At 28.5% G+C, this 15,562-nt stretch overlaps 1 protein-coding gene and 1 long non-coding RNA gene across 9 annotated transcripts; one reads left to right on the top strand and one right to left on the bottom strand.

Annotated features, from left to right (window-relative positions):
• The first annotated feature begins 1,862 nt into the window (after nt 1-1,862).
• On the top strand, nt 1,863-4,708 carry LOC149880490 (uncharacterized). Of its 3 annotated transcripts, none has more exons than XM_090070389.1 (2): nt 1,863-1,915; nt 2,987-4,708. In XM_090070389.1, exon 2 carries the CDS (start codon nt 3,334-3,336, stop codon nt 4,504-4,506), a length of 1,173 nt encoding a protein of 390 aa, XP_089926515.1. In that variant the 5' UTR covers nt 1,863-1,915; nt 2,987-3,333; the 3' UTR covers nt 4,507-4,708. The 3 variants fall into 3 exon arrangements, with proteins under 3 accessions (XP_089926515.1, XP_089926513.1, XP_089926514.1); XM_090070387.1 differs by lacking the exon at nt 1,863-1,915 and adding an exon at nt 2,018-2,901; XM_090070388.1 differs by lacking the exon at nt 1,863-1,915 and adding an exon at nt 2,179-2,196.
• Nucleotides 4,709-6,484: 1,776 nt separating this feature from the next.
• On the bottom strand, nt 6,485-14,655 carry LOC149880489 (uncharacterized). 6 transcript variants are annotated; one of them, XR_016446200.1, is made up of 5 exons: nt 10,572-14,647; nt 8,421-8,683; nt 7,582-8,231; nt 7,140-7,302; nt 6,485-6,900 (listed from the first exon to the last, which is right to left on the bottom strand). It is a non-coding gene; the product is annotated as an uncharacterized LOC149880489 (long non-coding RNA). The 6 variants fall into 6 exon arrangements; XR_016446199.1 differs by having other exon boundaries at nt 7,582-7,819; nt 10,572-14,563; XR_016446201.1 differs by having other exon boundaries at nt 7,582-7,687; nt 10,572-14,560.
• Nucleotides 14,656-15,562: the final 907 nt, after the last annotated feature.

Here is a 15,562-nt window from a genome sequence, read left to right as displayed (position 1 = left end):
GATAATAATGAAGCTAATTATCAAATTTATGTTAATTAAGAAGAGTTACCACTTAACCAATATTATATTATATATTATATATATATATACACACATATATATTATATATAATATATATATACACACATATATATATTATATATAATATATATATATATATATATATATATATAAAATTTTCAAGGTTTTTTAAAGGTCACTTCTAAGAAATCATCTTCAATGCTTTTGTCTTAATGATTATGGGAAACAGTTGGTTTTAGTTTTGTATACATAGACACATTGGAATTCAATGTTTAAAATGGTTTCAAGATTTTTTGAAATAGAACCAGTAGTTAGGGAAACAGAGTATTTGAATGTATCAGAAATGCTAAAAACTGATAAAAATAAAACTGCTAGAGGTTTGTGAGATTGTTTAGAGATTATTGAAGTTTATCGTCTTTTGTAAAAGAAATTATTGTTTATCTGTTTCGAAAATATTGAATCTATTATCCTTTGTAAAAGAGATATCACTCTTTTTAGAACTGAAAAAACTTATGCGTTTATTTTAACAAAATAAAAGGATTTTCTTGACAATGAAATTTATTTCAATGATGAAAAGAATTTCTGAAAGAAGAAATATTGGAATTGCAGGCCTTTTAAGATATTTATGGGCACCAAATCAGTATGATCAAGCTTAAAAAGATTCCATTTTTAACTATCCAAAGAAAAAAAAGAACTTCCAAATGATAACAAAAGATATTTACTCTTGTCTTTTATATGATCCTAAAGATACATCTACAAATGAATGTAAAGCCTTATTGTTGTAATTAAAGAATCTTTACAAAAAGAAAGAGCAAGGCTGAAGAATTTGGCCATTTCCCAGCCCAAAGTTTGAACTTAATAAAGAACAAGGCTATCTCAAATGTTTTGCCTTGCCTCAAAAAAGAAAAGGATGCATTTTTTGATCAAATGATTGTCCAAATATGCTTAAAAAATTGCACTGTGCTTGAAAAACGTTAACACCATCATCAGTTGAAGCTGAAAAAGTAATTTAATTAATAAACTTAATTGGAGTAATTAAATATTAAGGATAAAATTTAATATTTGGGTGATAAAATGATTGACATATTTTTTGCCTTCTAATTTGAAGATTTAGATACCTTAAGTTTTTGTCATACTTATATTGTAACTATCGCACTAAAATGTGTAATATGTTTCATTGTATGGAAAAATAATTAGAATTACTTAAAATTAGGCAATTTTTTCCCATTTCCTCTAAGTTAAAGTTTTAGTTTTTTTGTAACGATTTTCTGTAAATACCATAGAATCAGATATATTTTTTCTGGTAGATTTTTATTTTTAAAAATGTTTATTTTGTTGGAAATATCAACAAAACAAGCGTCGAAGATTTTCAATGGAGAAAAACTCTCCTTAAACAAATGTGGAAGTTTCGCAATAAAAATGGGTTTCAAGAAACAATGACGTCATTAGAAATTAAAAAAAAAAAACCAACAGTTTTTAAAGATTGAATACAGATACAATTTATAAGTACATTTAAAAGGGTATTTAGTTAAGAGTATTAACATGCATTTCAAAGTATTTTTAAAAAAGTAACTCAAAATGTTTTAAAACAATGAAGTTTGGTGGTTTCAAAAATATTTTCCAATAAATATTGAAACTCGAAATAGGATTTGATTTTTATCACTCCTGTTATGATAGAAAAAATAGCTTTCTACTTAAGTTATTGAACCCGATCAACAAGAATTCATTTTAATCAGCTTATCTTACGCAGTATAAATTTAAAAGTGCATTTTTAGCGCTTAGAACTGCAAAACGAAAGTGTTATTGTTTCAATTATTATATGCTGGCCTCGTCTGAAGAGACGAGGCCAACCAAGGATGTGAAATGTGAAATTCTAAAACTCTGTTTGTATATGGTGAGGGAATTAAATAGTTTCGATTTACTAGTATTGAGTAACTATCCATACAGATACAGCAAGCCTTCAACACTTGATTGATAAAACATTCGTTTTCACAGTTTTTTTAACAGCCTTTAAATAAGCTTTTTGCTCTTAAAAATAGGAATACCATACAGTTTATAAGTAGGTAATGTTCTTGAAGTTTAAGCAATCGTTTTATACCAAGTTTCATTTTTTCATCAAAAGAAAAAAAAATCCAGTTTAGTTTTTTGGCGCTTTAGTCAAACCGGGAGAACAAGGTATTAAATTACGAAATTTAGATCTGTTTTACACGAAGTACAAGTTTAAAAAATGTCGCTTTAATTGATAGATTAAAGTGATAAAGAAATGAGGTTTTGAGAAAGAATGTTATTATGAGTGGATTTTTAGAGTGGATTGAATATATATTTACAGATTTATGTTTCATTCATTTGAAGATATTGGCGATGAGCAACATTAAAAGCTTCGATCTTCTTTTTGCGGTTTTTGAGATTGGGAAACCCTTAAAAAAATGCATTTTTGCGTTTTGTCGCTTTTCGAATTTTTGCGAAAGCTATTAGAGGTTGCTGACGTCACGTTAAAAATAATTGCGCACATTAAAATTTTAAATTAAAAAATTTGCGCGCACAAAAGTTATTTTTATTCTTAATACAATCCTTCACCTTCAACTTTCATGACGGCGTTCGATTTAAAAAAAAGATAAGAGGCGGATCAAATAAACCTCAAATGATGGAGTGTAAAAACACTCCATTTAGACTAGTTTAGCACTGTTCGGAACTGTGATGGTTGCAGGAAAAATTTGGTTGAGCCATCTTTTAAACATAACCAGTTTGTTCTGTTTTCGTCGGTGTACTTGTTTTAAACTAGCTGATTACTTCTGCTTACAAAATGACGAAATGTTGCATAATTACAATTTTTACTTACATTGAAGTTTACATTATATGCTACCGCTACTTTACATTATGGTAACATTTTTATTTTTAATTTTTGTTAAACTTAGTCTAATACCAGACTTCTTTGGAAATTATTTTTAGCTTATTACATTTGTAGAATGGCCAATATGTTGTCATGGTGACGTGTTGAATTTCCTTCAATCTGATTACGGCCTTCATCGTACGGTTTTATCCAAAACAAAGTTCAGTAGAGTGGGTTTAACGTGTATAAATAACAAGCTTAAAAAAATGAAATTTATCTTAAAAATGCGTTTCGAAGTCGAGCCATTTTGATTGGCTATTTTTTTTTTCACATCGAGCTGATTGTGTAAAATTACAGAACAATCATTTGCCACGCTTCAACACATTTCATTGAAAGAAACTTGCTTCTTTGTACTTTCTCGATATAAAAACAGCCCTCAATGAAATTAGTAGAATAGTTTTTACATTAATAATAATTCAAAAATGGACGGAGAGGCGAAATTTTCTGAAAGTATCGAAATTCAAATAGAGTTTTTAAACAAAAACTTAGACGAAATAGAATTAGAAGCGTTTAAACAGTTATTAGTCAATTGCGAAACGGAAAAGCAAGTAAAGCTTCTTTTAGTGCGCTATTTACATCTCTTGCCATCGGCCATTTCAACACAAATACCAGTACCAAAAGTATATCAGCCGTTACAACGACCTATCAAAATTGGTTACTTGATTAATGACGACATAGTTTTCTACTGTGAATTGGATGATGTTATATGTAATTATCTGAAACATCAAGGTGCAGAAGTAGTCAAGTTTAGGCTGGATGAAATTTTTTTTAAGGCAAGCACTAATGGCATTGACGTTTTCGTAAACAAAGAGAAATGCGAACTAGATGGCTTTTTATCGTACGGTTATCGTAAGAAAATCAACATGGACGCATATTATAATATAGTTAAAATCATGCAAGAGAAAGGCGTTGCGTGTTTACATTCGCACAATATGGAGCTGATTTTGAATAATAAGCTATTGCAAGCAGTTCATTTTGCAAAGGCCAAAATAGCAATACCCGATACATATCAATCATTTGAGATTAAAAGTACCCAGCAGCTTGTTGATACCTTAGATGTCCTTCCGTGCATAATTAAACCTTTCAATGACTACTGCGGTGACAGCATCTTGAAGTTGGATCATAATGCAAGCGTTGTAAATACAATCGGAAAGTCTTTGTGGAAAGGCGAACATTTGTTGATGCAAAAATATATACCTGATTATTTCGGTAAGTCGCTAAGAGTGTTGTGTTTTAATGCCAAATGTTATGGCATGATCGAGTATGTGGACACAAATGGAGACTTCCGTTCTAACGCCAGTTTTGGTGACGGATGCCGTTTTTACTCTCGTATGGACCATCCCAAGTTTGAAATATTTAAACAAGTAGCTGAAAACGCAGTGAAAGCGTTAGGTGAAGATGTGTTAGTAGCTGGTGTTGACTTGTTAGACTCCGAACAGGAAGGTGTCATAGTCCTTGAAATTAATGGTTGGCCAGATCTTTACGAAGTATGGCACGAAACGAAAAAGAGTACTTACAACAAATTGGCTTTAGAGTTCTTAGAAAAAATAAAAAAGAATTTAAAGTTAAAAGATAACATGGTGATTTCTAATTGAACTTCAAATTTTTACTGAAGTTTATTTTTTAAATAGAAAATTATTGTTTAAGGTGTGCGTTATATACAATTCTAGTTCACTTCTTCATAGTTAATACAAATAACTTTTATTACTGCATTTGGTTTTGTGTGTGTGTGAGTGGCATAAATTTTTTTATGTAGTGTAAATAATGATTCAAAAAAATTAAAGAAGCAAAACGAAATTTTCATTTTATTTCTTTTCCAAAAAACTTTTTAAAAAATTTTTAAAATACTGAAAAAGATAACGCCAAAGTTTTTAGGGAAGAAATTTTTATCTTGTTTTTTTTTTATGCCGTAATAGCAAACGACCTGGTTTATTGATGTGAGAAAGCTTTCACGAAATGCTTATGGGTAATGAGTAAGGAATAAAATGAGGTAATAAGGATTATGGCCGCCTTTGTTCTTGATACAAAGTTCAGCTCATCATCTTATAGAATTGAAAAGCTTTTCACAGTATTCCATTAACAAACTGTTGAACGACTTTCTCTGAGAGAATCGACTTATGCTGCAGCATTTGTCAGTTTGCGGTTGATCAGAATTTTTGTTGTTAATTAGAATTAGTGCTAGATTTAATTGTCCTTCAAAAACCAAAGCTCTATGGATATTTATTTACCTTGGCATTCCAAAATTGAGTAATTGAAAGAGTACCCCTGTGGACAAATGCATTTAAATGTTCCATTTAGATTTAGATTCAACTGTCCAAACATTCTTGATGATGTTTATATCAGAGGATCGAGCCGCTGCATCCGAAATGTTGTTTTCTTCAAACCAAGGGATTGCTATTTTTTATTTGTGGTACATAGCATAATGTCCTTAAACGGAATCTAAGGTTCTCAAGCTTCTCTTTTTATCTATGTTGAATTTTTCGGCTATCGCATGTTAAGTGGTGGTGCTCAGGACCAATAATCAGCAATGCAACTTTAAATCCTACTGAGCCTCCTCTTCCTAGTAATTATAGCTCAAGAAATCGACTATGAAACTTTTCATCATATCTTCGAATAATGACTCAATTCTATTATTATCGACCATATGGTTTGATTTGTTACTAAATATTTCTTTTTTAACTCATAACTTTTTAAAGAGTTTTCTGGCAGTAGCGTAGTAGCATTGCTTTCGGTCGAATAATCATGCATTTCACAATCTGGCAGTAATATACGTATTTCAAAAGAGCCGTATTAAGTTCCTGTGCAATCTCTTTTTGTTGAATACTTTATCAATCCTGTAAATTTTATCAAGATGGGGTGATATTTGTAGCACTGGAACGCCTAGAACTCTTATTGTCCGCAGTACATCAGTTTTTTTAAACTACTGATTGGTTGTCGACCTCTCATTTTTATTCCTTTTTTTCTTCTGTTCTATTTGACATGTTTTAATTGATATACTTCAAAAAAAGATTAAAAAAAAGAATTCTGAAAATTGAAATTTAAAGAAAGTTGATGGCAAATTAAATCATAAGCTAAAATTTCGATCAACTTTTGATCAGCATTTTGATGGGAAACAAACTTGATTTGATAGCAAGACGTATTTTTGGACTAAACCAAATAATAGACAGAATGAAGACATACTAGACATAACCCACAGCGCTCCACTGTAACACTTAGGGTAAATTTTTTTGCCTGGCTATTACTATTCGGGTTAAGAGGTTTATTTATTTTTCAAAAAACAAACTGCTAAGCAAAAAAAACATTGATTTGCTTTATTGAAATATTTGTAAAAGTCAAATCCAGGTCTCTTATGACCCTCTAAGATTTTAATTTAGTCTCAAATTTTTTAATAATATAATATTAAGATATAAATGATTATATAATAACAATAATATAATATAGAGTTTAAATGTTATATTTATTTTAAAACTAAAGATAACAAAATAAAAAATTTAGAATATTAGATAAAATAAGAATATTAGTGATATATAATATATAATAATACTTATAAAATAAGATATGAAGATAAGAAAATATCATTTTGAATTATTTTTTCCAAATTCAACAACACAAATCTTAAGCTGTGTTGCCATTATGTTGCCATCATCTTCTAACCGCCGTTAATAACTTTCCCATTCTTAGTGGTGGTGGTGTGCATTCACTACTGCTTGTTTAGCATATACAACCAAATCATATCAATTATTTTGAAAGAAAAGATAAATATGGCGTACAAACTTTGCATATAAACTTTTTAGCTCCCATTTAATTGGTATTCAAAGCTATCATTCAAATGAAGTTGAAGATTTTGAAACGAGTCTTTTGAAGTCTTAAAGTTATTCAGTTAAGAACTCTCCAACGTTCAACTTCAAATCCTTTTGTGTTTACAGTTGAAAACTTTTACCGGCTGCACTCATCCGGTAAATCTCTAGATTATCTTTCGTGAATAGTTTCTACAAATTAGGACAATTTTTATATATATATATATATATATATATATATATATATATATATATATATATATATATATATATATATTTATACATGGTAATTTGACCTATTAAATGCAGCCCTGAATGTACAAATAATAAAAATGTATTAATAGAAAATGTGATAGTGTAATAAATTTCTAAATGAATGCTAAAAGATACCAATTGATAGCTCAAAACGAGGGAAATTTACAAAATCTTACTTTTTAAACATTTGTAAAGTGTTGTACTTAGAAATTTCCACTTTCCTTTCATTCCATCTTTGCTAAAAAAAATGATGGACACTACCTTTCATTAAGCAATCAGAAACATTCTTAATAATTCTTCTCAGATGAGGACCACCTAATTTGTCCTAATTTGACGAACCTATACACGAAAGTAAAACATAACCAGTAATCAATTTGATAAAAACAAAGAATTAGTTAACTCTCTTTTGTAAAATTAAAAAAACTGTTGCTTCATTTGATTACAATCAGAAGACATAAGACACATTCATTTTGACACAAGTTACTGACGCTTAAAGAAGAAAACACTACAATTGCAAAATATTTGTTATTAATACTTATAATTAATATTTATTTATAATAAAGAATTGCAGAATAGAATAAAAGAACGTTAAAAAATGATTGTTTTAAGTACAAGTACCTTCTGCAACCTGCCTATTTTACAAAAGTTTCACTTTTCTTCCTCCCCATCTTCAACTTCTCCAATGAATCAACTGGCTTCATAAGTACGCTTGCTTCAGTTGAGCCTAAAGTTGATACTCCAGTTACTTTTTCAAAATTACTTTATAGTGAATCCAAGAGATCAAGAATCTTTTTTGGGTTTTCTTTTATCTGCTTGAACTCATTTGCCAATTCTTTGAATATTGTATACTAAAATTCTGATAATCATTTAAATATTTCAACATTTTACTTTCAAACAATTTTAAACTGTTCTTTTTCTTATGTACTAAATACATGTAAATAAATATAAATACAATCAATACCAGTTCATTGGACTATTTATTATTTAGAACATGGTTTTAAAACGTATTTATAGTTAAAAATCTAGCGATGAAAAAATCTAAAAATTTATCATTTCATCTATATAAAAAAGAACATTTAACAAACTTTTGCTGATAACTTTCAAAATTTACATAAGTTTTATTGACATTTCCTTAAATGAGGAACCACCATTGCCTACTTTTGAAGACATAATCAATTTAGAATGCATTGTTTCAAAAGTGTCAGCTGGTTTCAATGATGACCCAACTGTGAAACTTAAACTGTGAATTTTGAAGTTTAAAGGTGTTTCTGAAATATAATTTGATACAATAACTTAAAAAGACGAAGATGGTGTTAAAGTGAAATTAAGCACTGGACTAACTGCTTTGCTTCTGGTTTGTAAGTTCTTTTTATCAATACACAACACAAATGTTATGATACATAGAAACCACATTAATACAATCTGGCAAACATTCAAAAAAAAGTAGACATAATTACATGAATTTTCAACCACATCTTCTGCTTGAAAATGTAGCATCTGGCAACAAGTTTCTACTGTGCCAGAATACAATATGTATTTGAATTCTTGCCATCCTGGTTTTGACACAGTCCATTCTGGAACATACATGACAGAATCAACGGCATTTTGTATCCTTTTTGGGAGAAATACACAACATAACTGTTAGAGTTAACCCAGTGAGATGGTGCTACATTTTTTTTTTGGGTAATTTTTTTTAATCATGACAGTAGTGCTGTACAGTCTAAACAAAAACAGTGGATATTTATGCAAAATGTTATAGAATTCTTACATTAATGATTACAGCTTAAAACACTATTTAAAAACTAAAATAAAAAATTTTTAATCAAAAAAAACTCCATAAAATTGTGGACAACTTTGAAATGTTTTACAGTGCATTACACTCCAACAATTCATATTTTTACCAGGGATGGTTAATTCCAAAAATTTTTGTTAAATATAGACCCCAATTTTGTTTGGTTAATTCCTTTGTAGAATTCAAATAACTCTGCCTTAAGTTATTATTCTCTTCACATGACATATGAATGGCAAGCACAAAACTTAAAAAACAATGTATGTTTTTAGGTCTAAAACATTCTTAAGAATAACAATAGCAGTATCTAAAAGAAAAGTTTTAATTTCTGTTGCCTTCTAACAATTAGCCTCAGTTAAATCCCATGGCTGCATAAATTTTCTCTAAATTGACTTAAAAGATTTGAAATTTCTGTAAAGTTTGAAGCAGATGATCTTCCTGAAAATATATGTGAATATGAGCCTTTAAAACAATATATGTGAATATGAGCCTTTAAAACAATATATGTGAATATGGGTCTTTAAAACAATATAAAATCCAATGCATTGCTCTTAAACAAACTAGATGGATATTGTCTAATGAAAATTATCTGATAAGGTCTAGACTATATATTTCATACAATGATGTCACAGAGTGAAGATGACACTTGTTGTCATCATCTCTTTTAACATATTGACCAGCCTGTAGCTTACTATCAGGTCTTGTTGAAATCAAATAAGAACTTGCTGTACCATATGCTATCCAACCATATATTTTATTGCAGTTGGCTTTTCATACTCATACAAAGCTATTTTAGATGAGTTAAAGACAGAAAATTAGGAAGTTTTTAGCCATAACTAGTGTCCAGATGACTTGAAACTTGAAAGATTATCTACATTAAAGTAGAAACTTAATTTTTGTATCAATTTATACATTATTCTTCAAAATACTTTCAAGATCTTTTCTTATACTGAGATAATGATATTCTCTAGCATTTATTTCTATGGTATGAACTAGTGTGCCTAAGATTGTGAAGTCTTTGGTAGGTGATGACAATTAGATCTGAAAATCCTTAACAAACCATTTACACATACATTGGTGCTACAAATATCAATGCATTCAGACAATAATTGATCGCAACTGGCATCAGTCTTTTTAACCTATTTCAGCCTATATTATAAAGATTGATATATATATATATATATATATATATATATATATATATATATATATATATATATATATATATATATATATATATATATATATGTATTATATATATATATTATATATATATATATTATATATATATATATATATATATATATATATATATATGTATTATATATATATATATTATATATATATATATTATATATATATATATATATATATATATATATATATATATATATATATATATATATATATATATATATACGAGAACAAAAAGATTTGAAAAGACAAACATGAGATCTTAAAAAACAACAAGTAGCCCTGATTAAAACCATATATAGTATTTATTTACTAAATGATAAAATGATATATTAGTATATGTAGAATCTTTCAAGCTATGAGACCTTATAATATCTAACGATTGTCTTTTATTATAAAATTTAATAGACAAATGCCTCATATCTGTCTCAAATGATGCCACTGTCAAAGATATTTATTATCAGTCTTATATTACCTATAATAGTAACTATATCATAAATATTTGTTTTACTATAAGTGTATTAAAGGCTTATAAAAGCCTTTGATAGCTTTTACTGAAAGTTATGAGGTTTACAATTAGTCTTACAATTTAGCATTTAAACTTTATGAACAAGTGTTAACCAACCTGTTAGACCTTTCCTCAGGTTTGTTTTTTTTTTCTTTTTTTTCATAAATTTTTGTTTCCATTTAAAAGAAAGGAATAGGCTAGGCTGGATAAAATAAACTGGATAAAATACGAGTTAGAGTGCCGAACCTCGCTTATTAACGGTAGATATAAGCATAATAATCAAGCCCATTCCTTTTACCTTTAAGATACCCGTATACGCCCGCTAAAAGACTACATAAAATGATAACATATTTCAATTGTTATTTACATTAAAAACATTTATACACACAAAAAGACACACATACATAGACTAAAATTTTAAATTACTTTATCAGAATTGGTGAATGGGTGAGTGAGCACCAAGTAGTTGAATAAATCAAAAACTTCAATAAGAGCCAAAACTCTGAAAATGTCTCAATTTACAGTCATTATGGGGAGGGAATTTATGAACTCTGAACTGAGAGCTTCATAACTTTATTAAGAATTGAGTTTCTGACTGCGCGGAGCAAGAGGAGAAGAAGAGGAGAGTCTCAGACAGAAGTTCTACCTCCCCCTGGGATCACAAAGTTCTTTATGAGAGGACTTCATTAAACAGAAAAAGTCCTAAAATTAAATCAAGCCTTAAACTGTAAATCTAACCTTTTTTTTTAACGGGCATTTTCGAGTATAATGAAAATGTATTTAAAATCTTTCAAACATATAGAAGAATCTCTATTTTTTTGTGAAGTCTTTAAAAGGTAAAAGAATGATTAAATGTAGAAATTTATGACGTTGAAACCGAAATGCATCAGGCAATTGTTTTTATGTTTTCTACTTTTATTGTTACTGTTAAATAGTTAATAAAAATATCTGCAGGTTTCTTGAATGGTTTTAACTTGTATTGATTCCACGGTTGTATCCTATACACAACAAATAATCTTTCTTTTTTACTCTGAAGAATCTGTTCATCAATGGAGAGACAATTTCATTCTTATTACCACTATTAAAAAAATCAAATGATAAATTGTTGCAGTTGCAACTATTTGTATTGTCTACACGTTGGGATCAAAATGACAGTTTTAGTGTAGTTTATAAAAATATATATTTGCTATACTTATTTCTTAAATAAGCTTCTGTTAAATAAAGTTTATATATATGCTTCTTCTAAATAGTTTTCGGACATGAAAAAGAAAATTAAAAATTTAAATTTTATATTTTTAAAATTTGCCTTACATTTTAGAGATTCCTTTTTGTTTCTTTTAAACCACGTGCTTAACGAACCTTCCTCCTTCCTCACGTTTTACAAAAAAACTACGGCCATATATAGTATGGACAAGCCCATATATAGGAGTAATGTGGACAAAAGTTATGCATCCAAGTACCCATTCAAAAAATGCCCTCTGGAAGTTCAAAAGAATGATCACAAGGAAATTTAAAAAATTTATTCATTGATATGATATTAGTTCAGGCGAATTTGAGAAAACATTTTTAAAAGGTTTTTCATTGTGCCTTAAAAGTTTTCTCTTTTCATCATCGTGTTTTAAAAAAAAAAGGTTTCAGCAACAGTGAGGTGATGTCATAAAAAAACAGTAACAGCATCTGTCCGATTTATTGAGGGTCATCAACTGACTACCTGTATTTTTATCCTGAATTAGCTTAATTTGTTTAGTATTCAATAAAATTTATAAATAATCTAAGTTTGCCATTGAGTTGTCTTCTATAAAAAACACTTCGCATAGAAGCATTTTTTTTTCCTCTCTGATTTTTATTAATCCGTGCAGGATTCAAATTAGGATTCAAGGCACTTGATATCTTCAAGCTTTCGGTTCATTTAGTGGTTTGACTTTATAAAACATTTACTTTACTAACCAAGTTATTGTTATCAAATATTTACTTACTGGAATATTTTATACAAAGTCATATTATTATGTTCATATTCTTTCGGGACAACTCAAATGGCATATAATTCGGCAACATTACGATTTGAGAAAGGAAAAACTCGCCTATCTTTTCAAAAAATCAAACTTATTTTTTTTTTTAATGGAGATTTTTAGGAAACTATTATGATGAATATTGATAACAAATGTTTTAGTAATGTTAAAACCGAAACCAAATTCTTTAAATATTTGCTCTTTTTATTTCGAGCTTAACGTTTTAATGTAGCATAGCAACGCTGAATAACTGCCCCACGCAGAATTTGTAAGTATAACTAAGCGATACAAATCTTTTCAGCGTCACAACGTCATAAAAGTAATTAATAAATCTCGGTTTTCCAAGACCAGAAAAGTTTTGGAATTAATTTTAAACAGCTTTGTACGTATAACTTCTCTGCGTGGAACTTCTTTAACGCTATTATTTTTTGCATTTATGCGTCATGTATATTTGTCTTATCTTACCAACTCAATAATTTACTCTATTATTGACCACAAATGATGATTTTTTTTAAAAAGATATTTAATTGAATCAATGGTCAGTTTACTTTGCTCTTTTTCAGCATTATTTTCAACTTTTCTGAGTATTTTACCTAACGAATTCTTTTACCAATGAAAGCAACAGTTTATTACAATGTTCAACAATCTGTTTTAAGATCCATATGAATGTTTAAATCATATTATCAATCATTTAATGATTCTTAAAATCTTCATAATTTTTCAGGGATATTTCGAAGCTTTTTTATTCTAAGAATTTTTTTATGAACAAACTGTTTAATTGTTCAGGAAACCAGCGGCCTCATAACAGTAGGAATATTGCACATATTTGTTGAGGAGGTATCTGTAAGGGTTGAGGAGGTATCTGTTAAAAAAGCTTTGTTAAAAAAGACGAGCCCTGGTGCTCCTATCTCTGGTGCTCTTGGTTCTCAAAAAATTCCCAAACTTGAATTCAATTTCATCAAGAAAGAAATTTCAGAAAACATTACCGGCTTATATGTAATCGGCTTCTCATCCTCTTTTCAGCACCATAATGCTTTGCTTGCTTTGCGTTATTGCAATAACCTTGGGCTTTCGATTAAGTAAATGTCATCATTCTATATCGCTCTTGTTGTTGTTCGCATTTCATTGTTTAGATTTGCAAAAAAACACCCACTAATCTTTAACAAACCAGACCTAATGACGCATATTTGCGTAGTTTGGTCTGGTCTAGTCTGTTAATCTCAAATAGGTCACGGTAAACTGTTAATAGGTCACAGTAAACTTATTTCAGACGTTTGTTTACTTGACGTCAATCTTCTTAAATTGTTCTTCTTTATCCAAGATACTCAAGGATTTGTGCCTTTAATAAAATTAGACCATTTATCATTCAAGCCTTGGATAAAATTCGTACATTCAATAAAAAAGAATTTCTTCATGATTACAGTTAATGATTGGAGTTTTGATTTTCCATTTTTTATAACGAATAATAACGAAAAAGTACAAATTTTTATATTGAAAATATATTTTGAAATAAATCGAATTTAAAACAGCTTTCATATTTAGACCTACAAAAATACAAAATTCTAAAAAAAATTTTCGATGCTTCACTTTAATTATATTGCTTTGTCTCGATCCTCCAAGACATGGCCCAGAATAACTATCCGATTAAATCTGTTAAACTTAATTTCCAAAAGCAGCAAATTTAGTGTGAATACAAAGATGTCAGACCGTAAACTTTTGCTATTTTAAAGGCATAAAAAATTCTATTTTAACAAACTTCAAATAGTTCCATTTATTTTAAAAGACTTGTATGGAAACTTGTACTTTACTCTATATTATCTGATGTTAATGGAGAAACTAAACACCGATGCTTAATCACAATTATAAATAATTCATATGAAAACAACAAATATACTTCGCATTACATGATCGTTATATATGAAAACTACACGGAAAAATTCACAGATTCCAATTTCACAAAATCCACTGTTATCAGGCAATAGGCTGTTTAAGAATATTTCGCGTTAAAGACCAATCAAGTCTTATAACACAAAATTTTTCTCAAAATTAGAAAAAGTGAACGAATGTGGTTCCTCTTCTGAATTCTTCATGTGTTTTGCATTTTTAACTAAATTCACAACCTCATATTTCAAATGCATCTATGACAATAGTTATTTTTGTTAAATGGCAATAGTTACTTCCATTTATATATTCAAAGTATTCAAATGACCTATTGATGCTGCTCATGCATCGTATTAATCGTGAGATTCTTTTTCTCACTGATGGTTCTGTTTTTGACAAAAAACTTTTTTAAAAAAGATTTAACAGAAAATTTATTAACTTTTTATTTCTTCTTCAACTTTCATTTTCCTTTTTTTTTTTTTTTTAAAAATACTTTTCGGTTTCCAAACTATTTAGTTTGTTTTTTTCATTTCGTTTTTCATTTCATTAGGAAAGTAAAATGCTCCCATTGATCGGCATAATAATTCAACTGATCTTCGTAAATCCATTACTTTTAATCAATTATTCGTCGTCAATCGATTGAAGCCAAATCTTTGTTTTTTTTTTTCAGCTTTAAGAGTAATTACTTTAAAATATGCAATACTATAATCTGCATCACTCTGATTTAAAGTGTGCAGAAATAATCGTGATAAGATCGGTAACTTTTTTCTGGTTTGTCTAAATTTTCATTGACCAATTTTTTTTCTCGTTGTTAATATTCAAATATTTTCGTCGTTAATATTTCAAATAATTAAAATTAATAATTTCGTCTCTTGACTTGCTTTAGGTTTATCTGATAATTTCTTTGATTTTCACGTGGAATCATTTTTAATCTAAAAATGAAACTAAATCAAATTTCTTCATTTCTACGTTTAATACTGTATTTTCTTCCTTTTTTTTTTTTTTTTGTCGTTCTATCGCTGCATTAAGTGGTTGACAGTTCATTCACAATAAAAATAATTTTGTTTCTGGTTGAAAATAGCTTCTTTTCTTTCATGGTTCTAAAACTCGTCAGAAAAAATGTCGTTGTTGACAGCTGAATTTTTAAACTAAAAAATATATATTTAACAGACATAACCAAGTAAGTTTCGTCGGACCTTTCTAATTATCACTTTAATT

This window comes from Hydra viridissima, unplaced genomic scaffold (assembly GCF_058129835.1).
Source record: "Hydra viridissima isolate aposymbiotic clone 2 unplaced genomic scaffold, HvirCarnegie_v1 scaffold_13, whole genome shotgun sequence".
Classification (NCBI taxonomy): Eukaryota; Metazoa; Cnidaria; class Hydrozoa; order Anthoathecata; family Hydridae; genus Hydra; species Hydra viridissima.
Note: the sequence above shows the minus strand (reverse complement) of the source record. Positions and strands in the feature narration are given on the sequence as shown.